This window comes from Epinephelus fuscoguttatus, linkage group LG18, assembly GCF_011397635.1.
Source record: "Epinephelus fuscoguttatus linkage group LG18, E.fuscoguttatus.final_Chr_v1".
Taxonomy (NCBI): Eukaryota; Metazoa; Chordata; class Actinopteri; order Perciformes; family Serranidae; genus Epinephelus; species Epinephelus fuscoguttatus.
The window spans coordinates 28846416-28859933 of NC_064769.1; the positions used below are offsets into that span (position 1 = coordinate 28846416).

The 13518-nt window shown below is 41.3% G+C and overlaps 1 protein-coding gene across 1 annotated transcript in view; it reads left to right on the forward strand.

Annotated features, from left to right (window-relative positions):
• si:ch211-196i2.1 (collagen alpha-2(I) chain) overlaps positions 1 to 13518 on the forward strand; it is a 148300-nt gene that overhangs the window by 74646 nt on the left and 60136 nt on the right. The window contains exons 7-12 of the mRNA XM_049604679.1: positions 4289 to 4855; positions 7083 to 7127; positions 7490 to 7609; positions 10919 to 10957; positions 11059 to 11112; positions 13144 to 13197. Of these exons, the coding sequence (XP_049460636.1) occupies positions 4289 to 4855; positions 7083 to 7127; positions 7490 to 7609; positions 10919 to 10957; positions 11059 to 11112; positions 13144 to 13197 (879 nt within the window). The remainder of the gene's footprint in view (positions 1 to 4288; positions 4856 to 7082; positions 7128 to 7489; positions 7610 to 10918; positions 10958 to 11058; positions 11113 to 13143; positions 13198 to 13518) is intronic.

The following is a 13518-nucleotide window of genomic DNA, read 5'->3' on the forward strand; positions in this document are numbered from 1 at the left end:
CAGATTTAATGAATGAAAGCCAGGGTCAATTGATAATTTCTGGGTAACATTTGGCCATGTCATTCTTTCTGATAACACAATCAGAGCATGCTCAATTGATTTTTGCCCTAACAAATGCCTGTAACCAAATAGGAAACCTGAGATCCCCTCTCTAATAACCATACTAATTTATAAAATGTGTGTGTTACCATTTTATATTCATGTTTGACCTCCAGCTCTCTTTACTCTACCAATATAAACTTTTGCCCTTTTTAAGCAGGGAAGCCTGAGCAGGGGCACAAATTAGCCTATAGCTAGATATCTTCCAAGCAATACATCTGCAACCTGTGACAGTATTTTTTGCCTAGTCCCTGACAAATAAACTAATAAATAAATAAACTTTATTTAGATTGTAGGGTCAAAATTTGGAGTGACACAGATGCAGAGACATAGTTGCTGACCTACTCTGCTCATCAAAAACGGACCTTTCACCAAGCCCTTTCTGATGGTCCGACAGGCTGTCGCAGTAATCATGGAGCCCACACTGTAATTAACTGCACTCCCTGAAGAAATATGGTCATATTTTGGAAAACTGAAACAGTGAGAAGCAGACAGAGGGGTCTACAGTCTGTGTTTGAAGGATATATCCAGGATGTCAAACTGACTCAGCAGCAACAACAGGTTAAAAAGACAAAGATAGTTAGAAGCTAAAGCCGAACTACAGGCTACAGATCACAGTGTAAAAGTGAACCACCACATCACTGCTGATCGCCACACAAGACAATGAGTATAAAGGGAAACTTTGCTGATATTGAACCAGCTGTGTGGCATCACAGTGTGTGCAAATGGCCAAATGGTATTTGGCTTCGCCCCCGTGCCACTGCCAGCACCCTGACCTTCGCCGCCAGACTAGGGGAAGTCAAACAGTGTTCATCTGCACACAATGTGATGACACACAGCTCGTTGAAGATCAGCAAAGTTTCCCTGCTTCCCTTCACTGGTTCCTGTACAGCAGGGTCGGTCTTTGTTTCACTGTTATAATCATTAAAAAGCAAAAGCAGCATGTGTATACATTCAGTAGGCTATATCTTCAGTAGCTAGCTAGCTAACCCTACACTTTTCAGGGTTTGATTTTGGTTTTGGAACAGGGAAGAAACGTATATCTTTCTCCAACCTCTCCAGGTGACGAGTATCATTAATACACAACGTGCCCCAGGCACAACATTTAGCTCTAATCCACAAAACCAGCCTGAAGATGAAGGAAATTTGAAACGATTGCATTAGAGTCAATGAAGCACAGCCATGTTGTGGTCTTAGCTGGCCCAATGCTACGTTATGATTGGCCTGTCTGCGTCCAGGGGCGGGACTTAACCAAGGGTCAGTTGTATTAACTTAACCTTATTTGTTCAGGTGAGATCCAGGTCCTCATCATTACACACCTTAGTTTACTCTTGAGCCACTAACAGTCCGCAGACCGCAACACCAACAAAGCACATGCTGACTGAGGTAGGAAGGGAGGGTTAGTAGAACTGAAGATGTTGTACCAGTTCAGCTTGACATAAGGGTATTTGGACAAGCTACTCCTACATGCTGTGGGTATGGTTATAGGCTAATAATTATAGCCCTTCTGACTATTTGGCTCTATACATCCTTTGATATATAAGAAGAGAAAATGGGGAAATAACAAGACAGACCAACAGGTACTGTGTCATTTCCGTGCAGTGATGGATTTTACCTGTAGAAGCTTATGTATTCTAAAACTCTGCTCTGCTTCGAGACTCTCAGCATGCACACTGCTGCTTCCCTCGCCTCCTCCTGTCCTCCTGCTCTCCATATGTCTCTCAGCTCCACTTTAGTGCTCTCCATTTCAGCCCATTAGGGTCATCAAACAAAATTTACTGCCCTTTAGTCCCTTCCCCTGAAAGGCCTCTCTTGCTGTGCCACTGTTCCCTGAGGCCCAACATTTGATGTGTTGTGTTGTGTTGTGTTGTGTTGTGTTGTGTTGTGTTGTGTGTGTGTGTGTGTGTGTGTGTGTGTGTGTGTGTGTGTGTGTGTATGCCAAGCAAGGGAAAATGCTCAAGTCCGAGTGCTTTGCGTGCTGTTGATTTTGGATTGTTTACCCCTTCATCTCTGGATACCACACGACTTTAAATTGCTGTTTTAATGACTTTATGAGAGGCAATAATAATAAGTTCACACTGTGAACAGCTGATGTTCTTAACCAAGCTGATTTACAGTGAGAACAATTACAGCAGAGTTTTATAATGCTGTGAGTCAGTTTTAATCCTTTGGCAGGAGGGCGGGGAAGTTGTTTACAGTGGAATGGAACTAGTGGAATTGTGGATGAGTCCATGATTGGGTTTGTTTTAAGTGCAGACCTGTCAGGATCTGAAATATTGGCCTTTTGTGCAGAGTTATCTCGAGCCAGGGCTTTTGATAAGGGGACATGAGTCATCGTATTGCTGTTAATGTTAAGGGAGAGGTCCTACAGTACGAAGCTTGTAAAAACGTTCAGCTCAGTCATGTTGACATTAATGTTAAACCTGCTTGAACACCCATACAAGCAGAGATGCATGTCCTAACCTGAGAGTCAGTAGAAGGATAACAGAGGTACAGATTTTCATTCAGGTATTGCAGTGGAGCTTGAGTGTTAGGAAATGTATTTGACAGTTTAAACGTCTAGTGTAGGATTTAGTGGCATCTAGCAGTGAGGTTGCAGATTGCAATTAAATGAAACTTCTACTGTATTGTAGAACAACATGGCAGACTTGTAGAGAAGACTTGCTTAGTGTGTAGATATAAACAGCTGATTCTAAGGAAACAAAAACACAACTATTTTTAGTTTTGGGTGATTATAAACTAATGAAAACATGGAAGACAGGTTGCCCTTAATACTACTCACTGGACCGTTGATAGAGAAGAGCTTTATGTAATTGTCTAGAGCAGTGGTACACCAATTCCCACAATTGCAAATGTGAATGTGATACTTGACCTACGATAATGAATGCTTAAGATTAAATGGTTACTCCAGCAGTTTCGGAAGTGCTAACATTAAACATACTGTGTGGTTTGACTTCAATAGGGAATTCAGTGGGAACCATGGAAATGTTAATTAGAGGCAGCACAGTCAAGTGCTCTGGAAAGAAATGTGACCAAATCAGTAGTGATGTGCAGTTTTTGATGGCAGATGGGTCGAGGGTTACTGTCTTCGAAAGATGAGAAACTAATTGACTTTGAAGGCAGACGAAATAATGCCAGATGTCAGTGAGGAGTTGATGACAGCTTTAAAAAGGGGAAGAAGGTCTGCAGCTGTGGTTTTTCTGAGGGTTGTCGGAGACGAGTTTAAGTCGTTTTTAAGTAGGAATTGTAATTTTTGACATAATGATTTTTCATTTGTTGACATTAAAACGTTATTTAACACATTTTGCATGCGAGAATTAGATGATAATGCTATTATTGCTGTATTCTGAATAAAGATTTGATATACTGTGCATCACAGATTCTTCAAATCTCTGTGGGCAATCCTAGTTGCCAGAAAAAAAATGTTGGCATTGTAAGTTTATGGAAAACCACGGTTTTGTTACCTTTGCATGTTATTATACTTTGAAAGGTTATGTTTCAACGTTGCTGTGGTTGATGTGTGTTTATGTTTAGTCACAAAAACCACTTGGTTATAGTAAGGAAAAGATCATGTTTTGGCTTAAAATGCCTGTGTTTGGGGGCACAATCTCAACAGGAAAGGCAGCAATTTCTCTGTGAAAAACAACTGCTGTTAGTGCCATTATCCCAGCAAGAAACACAGCAGTGTCTCAGTACAAAACAACTGCTTTTTTGTGGCACTGTTGCCACAAAAAAGTCACCACAAAACACCTGTGTTTAGAGCCTAAGAAGCTGCTGGAAAAAACACAAATGGGTCACCACAAAACACCCATTTTTGATCCTTAAAAGCCAATGGATACTTAGCAATGACTCGTTAAAATAAAACCAGTTTCGAAATTTGTTGGTTTCAAACAGCTGTCAGCAGTGGTCTGCTGTTCGTCAGACACCACTCGCTCTTCCCACGGATGACAAAGTCAGCTCGTATACACTGACACTTCAGAAACACTGATATGATATGTATAAAATGTGTAAATGTAACGTCTTTGTGGTTTGCAGAAACTCACAATGCCAACATTTTGCTCTGCTCTGGGGGTCAAATTATCAGATTATTTCTGCACCACTCATTTCTCAACATATGACAAACCAGATATCCGCTGTTGAAATATCTGAGCAGCAAATGAGCCCTTATACTTATTTTGTTTCTCAACAGAATATGTTCTTGGCCCGAGGGAGTTCTCGAGGGGACGGGACAGTGCCTTCAGGATCCAATCGGAAAGGTTCAGTAGGTCGTGGGGATGTCTTTGTGGTAGACGAGGACACTGACTTGTTGGATCCAGTCTTCCAAAATGGTGGACAAGTCAACCCTCAGTGGAAACCTTCCAGAAATGGACTTAAGGGAAGCCAGAAGGGAAAGCCTGACATGTCCTCTAAACAGTTTGAGGAGAACATTACCACTGATAAGAAGGCCAACTCTGGTAGGCGGACTTCATCGCTGTTCCCCGGAAAACCATCCGGTGACATCATTGACCTCGACATCGCAGGTGTACCTAAGAAGCCCTCAGTGGAATTTCATGTACCTAAGATCCCATCAGTTCCCAGAACATCCACAGACTCTGGGACATCAGCAAAGGCGGGAGTCCAGAAGCAACCAGACAAGGAGTGCCCTGCCATTGTGACCGTTGTATCCAGAAATGGAGACCTGGTCCTGGGTTCAGATGGCAAAATGTACCAGCTCCAAAGAGGACCACCAGGCCGAATGGGTCCCCCAGGGCCAGAGGTGAGTGGTGTTGTGTTGTTCTCTTTGCTTTAATACCCCTGTTTTAATGCTACCATTTGTATCCAAGTGTGATCAGTGCATTTTTCCTAAAGGCCGGTAAAGAAAGGAGGAAGTCCTCTTTAGATTGCTTTGTCTGATGTCAACTGCTCAGTTAGAAATGATTGTTTATGTAGTTCATATTATTGCATTTGTTGGATATTGTTTACCAAAGCCAAGGCTTGTTTTGCACTGATTAACAAGTCATTTGATGTATCACATCAGAGCTATTTGTTGTCAGAGAAGATAAAAAAGTTAGGACAAGCCTTGTGAATGAAGAACGTGTGACGTCTGTTTATGCTTTACAGCTTACAAGAGCTGTTCTCCATCAGCTGCCATCTGACTCTGATCAGGGAAGGTTGCACTGCTCAAACATATGTTGATCCACATGTCTTTGATGCCGCGATCTGAGCACTAAGAGCATAAACCGCACGGTTAAGGAGTCTCAACAGTTTGTCATAGCATTACTCAGTGTGACAATCTCAACCCCTGGCTGCAAGTTATCTGATTGGTGTCAAGAAGTGAAGTCTTTTTATACTATCCAATGGGATGGTTTACCTGGTGTAAGAGGTGGGTCATCACAGGGACTTCAGGGCAGACAGAACCAGAACCAGACTGCACATCTGGTCACGTCTGGGCCAGTCTCTGGAGTCACGCCGTCATAAAATCCACAGGATCACTCAGCACGATTACAGTGATTGAAGGCAACTGTAGGAAACATGAAGGAGGACGTCCTGTTGGCTTAGAATACACTTCTACTCTCGTCTCATGTGCTGCATCTCAGGTCTTGCATTTCATAGAATTGGTTAGCCAGCAGCATAAGCCCCTGCAAGTATTGTGTCAAACCTAATATTTTACTAAAAAGCATATGTTTAAGGGAGGCACAAAAGAGTGTTAACATGGCATCTGATTGGCTGGCAGCGCATTAAGATGGTCTAGTAGTATTTGTATTCTTTAATTACTTTACTTAAACATGAGTTTAATTTTATTTATTTATTAGCTACTATTTGGACGGGATTAGTTTTACATGGGGATGTGGACTAATGTCAGTTTACCACAGGATGTCTGTAACATAAATGTCCGATTCGCACGGGACAAGAAATCTCCGTAACTCTGCCAGAGATGGGAGTGGTAACTTATTAGCCCAATATGAAATATTGCCCATGATCAGGATTGTGTGTACACAACGATTATCAATATGGATTTATATTAGGCCTACCTAGCACAGCCAGAAGTCTTGTGGCTCTGAAAAGTGCTTTCTTCTTGACCTTTTTGATTGGGCTCCCACGTAGGGCTATGCGATCATTATAAGAATGTCCACTATCATGACTGCTGACAACACCAAATGCATCTTCAAGCGCCTCCATCATCAAAAAAACGCAGAAAACTAGTTGTAAGCGTGGAAAAATGGTTGTAAACTGACGCATTTGGACAGGACTAAAATCCCTGCTAATAATTACTACAAATTACTGATTTAAATCAACAACTCAACAAAGAGTTTTGTGTGAAAGGGATTAAAGGCCTGTCTCATATAGACACCTGTCCCAAATCAGCCAGTTGAGTTCATTGATTGAAGCAAATAAAAACCCCAGCTATTAATTGAAGTTTTACAGTATTAATTTATTTTAATGCCAGTGTGCCTCCACTGTAAGTACAATTATATAATCTTTTCGTTCAGACATGCTGCAGAGAATCACCCAAACTGTAAGAGCTGAAAGGAAATGCCAAAGTAAAGATGTAATGAGATTTATTAGATTTATAAGGCAGTTTAGATCTCACAGGAAGGTGCACTTAAAGGATACAGTGCCTGCAGGATCTACACAGTACCAAGCACCTTAGACATATAATTACTGTACATCCCAATACTCTTTAAGCCATAAAAGCTTAGTGTTTTATTGCCAGCGAAGGTGTTAAGCAAGTCTCTAAAATGAGTCTTTTACTTCTCAACAGGCAGGCATATCTGCCACAAATGGAGGTTTTACAAGGATCTGGTGCTTTGCTTGTCTCTTTGGTCACAGATTTTTGCCTCCAAGGAGAAGTAGTAGAGTCTTTAGTTTTATATTTCTGACAGTTTTACAGTTTGAATGGTTTACTTCTGGTTTTTGGAAGTAGTTGATAAATACTTGAAGGGTTCTTTTTCCTTGTGTTGGTCCTTTGAGCTGTTTTATTGAGGGTTTTTACTCTTTGACAGGGCTGTCCTGGTGAGCCTGGCCTGCCTGGGTTTAAAGGTGATAAGGTAAGAGAAGCTTGTTTATGACATAATAACCTGTGATGATGTGCTAAGTTAGTCCACTTGACTGCTCGGGATTTAAGTGCACCTCTTTTCTGTGCACCCCTGAAATAACATCCGAGGCTACATCTTGCTTTAAAGCTCAATTTTGCCTTCGACAGTTTAATACCTACCACTGTAAACTCCTTTCCCTTCTTCCATTAAGCCCATGTGTCAGTTATTAATGTCTGAGTCCAAATCCTGCATCAAATCACTTCTATGATGTCATAAAAAAAACAAGGCAAATAAGGCTGTGCTATAAAGCTAAGTATTCCATAAAAATTGATTTGTCTTGCATAAACGTACCACTTCCTCCTCATCTCTCACAGGGGAAGTTGGGCCCTGAAGGGCGTCCGGGAAAAATGGGGCATCCAGGACCTCCTGGACCTGCAGGTTTACCAACACTCTACCTGTGGAAGAACACATTAGAGGAATGGACTGCCTTTCAGGTACGATGATAACCACAATGTACTCTTTAGTTTTTTTGGTGCAGTATTAACAGGAAGTAGTGTTTCTTTTCCTTAAATAGATTTCCTCCCATTGTAATTTCCTCTCTTCATGTGGAGTCTGTCCTCTTTCGTAACGTGAGGTTGAAAAAATCAAGTAAAGCTCTTACTTTTTATAGTTTGGTTGATTGACTGCTGGCGACTGTTACATTTTAGATATGTTTCTAGACAGGCAGTCTGGTTCAGCCCCTTGCAAACCACCATCCACAAGTTCTTAAGAAATAGACCCTCTAAGGGGACTTCCCACTGGCAGCTTCCCAGCATGAACTGTGTGCTAATGGTTCTTTCATGTGTACCTCCATAGTATTTTACAATTTAACAATAAAGACAACATGTGAACATGTAAACCCATAAATAGGTGTCATAAACACGGCTGCTTGAAGAAATTAAACAAAAAGATTACTTTCTGGATATATAATCAGATCCATTAGTGGGTTTTCATAATTATTTAACAGTTATATATGTTTTGCACTTCATTACCAGTTTTAATCATACAAGCAGTATGGCTCTGGGAATGGCAGCGTTGGTCTGTCAGTCCACCAACAACTACTAGATGAACTGAACTGACATTTGGTAAAGACATTTCTGTTCCCTCAGGATAAATTGTAATCACTGGTCATCCCAACTTTTCATCCAGTGCTGTCTTGAAGACAAAATTTAAATTTCTGCAATACTTTGGTTTTTGTCCAAATACTGCAGACCTTAGGGATGCACAGTGCTGTCTGCACATCATCGGTATTGGCCCGATATTGGCTTTAAAATGAAATATTGGAATCGGCCAACATGCCAATTTCTGATGATATGACAAACAGATTTTTTTTTTTAAATTGACAAAGTCAGCATGTACAAAATATCAGGTATATGATACAGTACAGCTAATTAAAGACATACAAAAATATACTTCTTTATAAATGCATATAAATCACACGATGAAATAATAGTACCACACAATGCAAAACAGAAATAAATCGTCTAAAACCAGGGTATTACAAAAGTAGGCCTACATAAATAAAAGTACATATGAAAATAAAAATAAACTGGGGTACAAGCACACAGATAACGAGGTATATTCAGTCAGAGGATTCAGGAAAGACAGTTGCATGATTTATGGAAATATCAGTTTCAGTTATTGGCCAAATCCAATATTGTGCATCCTTAGCACAACAAATGACATACCCATCGACCTCAAATGTACATTGTGTTAAATACTCATCACCAAATGTTAGCATGCTAACATGCTAAGCTAAGATCGTGAACATGGTGAACATTTTCCCTGCTGAACATCAACATGTTAGCATTGTGATTGTGAGCATGTTGATGCTAGTATTTAGCTCAAAGCACTTTGTGTATTATCACAGGCTCAGCACTGGCCTTTGTCTTATATATTTATATGCATATCTACTTTCTTCTTCTTTTTGCTTCCTCAACTTTGTATTATTTTGGAATTTTGAAAGCATCCTTTAGAAAATTATCTTTTATGTGCCCAGTTCTCATTGGGTAATGGTTCTAGCAAACACCTCTTGGTGCAAATTAGACACATCAGTGATGTATCCTGGGGTCATTGGGTGTTTCATGTCTGTCAACACATACACCCTTGCCCAGGCGAACCAGTTGGGGTTGATCAAGCCCCGGCTTGTGTCTAAGTGGCTTTAATTGACCACGGATCTCCCCGCTTGATCCACAGCCATCTTGACGCCTTTTCTGCGGCATCAGCAATGTTCTTGATGGCTCTCCTTGTGTGTAGTCCCTTCCCAGCATCTTGAGTACCCTAGTGAGAGACTGGCTGATGAATCCTCTGCGTCCAACCTCGATAGGGTTGCATCGGGTCCGCCATCCCCTGCTTCAGCATTCGTCTGCCAGCTCCTCATATTTGGCCCTCTTCCTTTCAAATGCCTCCTCCATCTGGTCTTCCCAGGGAACTGTCAACTCCAGCAGGACCACTTGTCACTTGTCACTTTCTGACACCAGCACCATATCTGGCCTGAGTGTGGTCTCTGTGATGTTATCTGGGAATTTAAGCTGTCTCCCCAGGTCAACCTTCAGCTGCCAGTCCCGAGCTGTTGCCAGCAGCCCCCCTGTCTGACTTGGACACTGCTGCGGCTTCTCCCCAGCTTTGATGGAAGACATTATCCAGTTGAAATATTATGATTTAAAAAGCAAGTACACACCCATAAGGACTCTCTACTGACCAACAACAAGTCCTCTGCTCATTGAGAGAAGTTTGCAGCTTTGCACACTCTCGTAACTCTGAACAAAACCCAGCTGTTCCTTTGATGTTTAGGGGGTAGCATAAAAGTAACTACTCTGATCATAGCTCGGTGGCACAGTGGTGCAGTGGTTAGCACCGTCGTCCCACAGTGAAGAGGTTTTCCAGGTTTGAACCAGCCTGTGACTATGATAGTCTGGTGACCTGTTCAGGGTGTACCCCGCCTTGTCTAATATCAGCTGGGGTAGGCTCCAGCAGCCCAACCATCCCCCCAACCCCCATAAAAAGGAGGTCCGTGACCTAATGTGTATCAGTTTAGGGGTCCTTGACACAAAAAAGGCTAAGAACCACTGTCACAGACTGATCGCTAGGAATGTAGAGAGATGAAATAGATGTGTATCTTATCATCTAATTCCTGGTAAGCCTGCACATTACCTAATATCCCTTTAAGCATCTTTCAAGTTGTGGTCACCAGACGAGATGACTTTTCCTTGCTCTTCTCTCAGTAAGCCCTCTCAGTAATTTATTGTCAGTCATCTAAAAGAAACACTTGACAACAAATGTTCTTCGAGGCTGCGGCATCTTAGTGGGACCCATAAGATCCCCAGACTATCTGTAAAACCTTTGACCCTGCAGTCATGGTGCGTGCAAGCTGATGCTCCGTCCTCATCTGTTTAATCTCTCTGTAGTGGTCACAGCTGCATGTTATAGAATACACTCAGCAGTATGTCAGCATGATGGAGAACTGCCGTTTTGGAAAAAAGACGACAGAAATAAAAGTCTGTTAGTAGTTTGTGAAGGTGATTTGTTACTGTATGTGCTTTGAACTTTATGTGGGAACCCTGCAGAGGTTATTCACATACTTAGATTCAGACAGAGTGAGGGTCAGTCATGAGGCAAAGATAGATGTTTAAATACACAGACTATGGAGTTGGGAAGAAGACAGTAGAGTTCAAGTTCTTTTGGTATCATCCATGTACTTTTTTTCCCATCGTGTTATTTGTATTTCTGGAACTGTAACTTATCCTGTTTCCATTCTCCTGCAGCAAACCAGTTTCTACCAGTTACTCCGTGCTGGTTGGCCTGTAAGTATGCTGTGATGATTCATGTCTTATCTATGTTGGGATTCAGTTGTTCTGTCAGTTCCTGCTGACCCGAGGCTGGTCTCTTCTTTGTGAGCTTGCAGAGTAAAGAAGGCCCTGCAGGACCACCTGGAGAGATGGGCAAGCCTGGAATGCAGGTTAGAAGGCCTTTCACAATTATGAAAGCAAATGATGGCATATATAATATGCATACGTTTTTTTTTTCTTTTTCTTGTTGTTTTGTTGTTTAGTTGGGTCTTTTCCCTTCTGAGAACGAATGCAGACAAAGGCAGTATTGCTACCTCCTTGCCGATCGGTAAAATCATAGACAGTAGAGGGTAATAATTATTTTCACGAAGTCTCTCAACAATCTGCCAGAGACAACAGTCAGTACGTTTACATGGACAGTTTAATTCCACTTTTAATCGGAATGAAAGGCCATTCCGATTAAAAGTGGTCATGTAAACGGTCATTCCGATTGAAAAATAGTCATTCCGATTGAAAATTAAATCCGATTAAAGGGGGTGGTTTATTCCGTTTGTCATTCCGAATGAAAGAATTTTGTGTGCATGTAAACGCTCATTCCTCTTTATGTTCATTCCAGTCTTTCTGCACATGCTCGTTTCCTTGCCCTTCTGGCGCGATGACGTATATAGCGCATATAGCAACAGGCTGCATAGCAATGGGCTGAGATAGAGCAGTCAGACTCGTTGCACTCACCGGTTTCCATTCGCCACAGCACAGTCTTCTACCTCCCTTCTCCTCCACAACAGATGAAGCATTAGAAGAACAAGGTTGTTGTCGTACTGCTGCTTCCGCCCCACCCCCTATCCAATCAGAAACCTTCCCTGCCCCAAACCTTGCGCAGACCTGAATAAAGGCGATTAAGCTGATCTCCCGTGTAAACCCTCATTCAGAATGAATATGTCCCATGTAAACTACCTGGAAACACTTTAATTCCGAATGATTTCATTCAGATTTATTTCATTCTGAATGAGAAGCCATCACGTAACCGTAGTCAGTGACTGATTTCAACAGAATCGCCAGCAGTTTATCAGGACAGCAGTAATATAACATGCTGATGTTTTATCCGAGGTAAACAGCTCCATGATTTTCATGCTAATTTACCAAACAACTGCAAATTTTCATTGTAATCTACTAAAACAAGTTTCTATTTAGATGTAAGTATAATACTGACTCACTGGGAGGCACTTAAACTTACCAGGTGGAGATGGTAAAGCACAGTCATGGTCAGGGCAAGGGGCTAGGGGTGAGGGACAGTACCTGTACTTGCCGAGGTTACATCCTCCTGACACTCAACACCAAGTTGCACACTGGTCCTCTCATATGCTAGCTGCTGTTTATGGCATCCTCCCTCGTCGTTCCATACAAACCTTGATAGAATAGCCACCTTTTTAAAGATGTCGTAAGCCTTTCAGGGTTGAATATAGATGTTCTACTTATTAAAATGAAGACTGCAGACATAGGTGCCACTGAAAAGAATTATGAATGTGGCACCCTTGTCGCTTCTGATCATTGTAGACCAGTGAGCTCAAAATCCATCATTCACTGCAAAGTCATGGAAACTTAAAATGGGTTTATTGTTGGGACAATAGGGGGCACTACAGTGACTTTGGCAACTTGATTTGACTCGATTTCTTAGTGGGAGCGGAGGCGTTAGTTTTTATCAATGGGAACAGTAGAGAACAGGAAGCAAGTCTCTGCTGCCTTTGCCTACTTTTGCTCTGAAAGTGCACAGCGTGAAAAGCCCCTATTATTATTCAGTTTGTTTAAAAAACATGTTCATTTACGTTTCTCTGTATTTATGTGTATGTTTATTTACCTTGATTTTACATTTAATCATTTGTCTTATTGTAGTGCTTTACTATCAACGGTATGCTGCTATCACTATTTTATGTGAATGCGCATTTGTAGACATACATTGGCATGTTTCTGTACACTCTGTTCTTCAAATTAATATTTCATACAGAAATGTAAATTTTGTTGTATCTAACATATTGAAATTGCCCTTTAAATTAAGGACCATCTTTTTTTCAGTAAAATGAATCTTTACATAAAAAAATAAATGCGAATTATGAACCTGAGTATGTAACATGTAGAATAATCTCTTTATGGTAAGTATTTCTGAACTGGTAAATGGTTTCCTTTTTCCTGATCTTCCTCATCAGGGACCACCCGGTGCCACTGGGGAGCAAGGACAACCAGGGATGCCAGGAGGGATGGTAAGCTGCCAAACCATCACATCCTGATCCAGAAATAACTTAATAATGCAAATTGTCACATTGGTTTCTGAGATGTTTCAAAACCACAAATTTGGTTTCACACTTGACATAATTTATCTAAATCAGCAGCAAACACAGCTAAATGTGGGCGCGTGAGAGGCCCGTCAGTCAAGGCAGCCAAAAACAAACTTTAGTGTAATTTAAAAACCCCCATGACTTTTCATTTTCCCTTAAATGTCTTGGTTTTCTTGCAGCCTTATTGAGTTTGTTTAAATTCTGACTCGACACTGAAGTTTAATGATGCGTAGATAACGACATAAA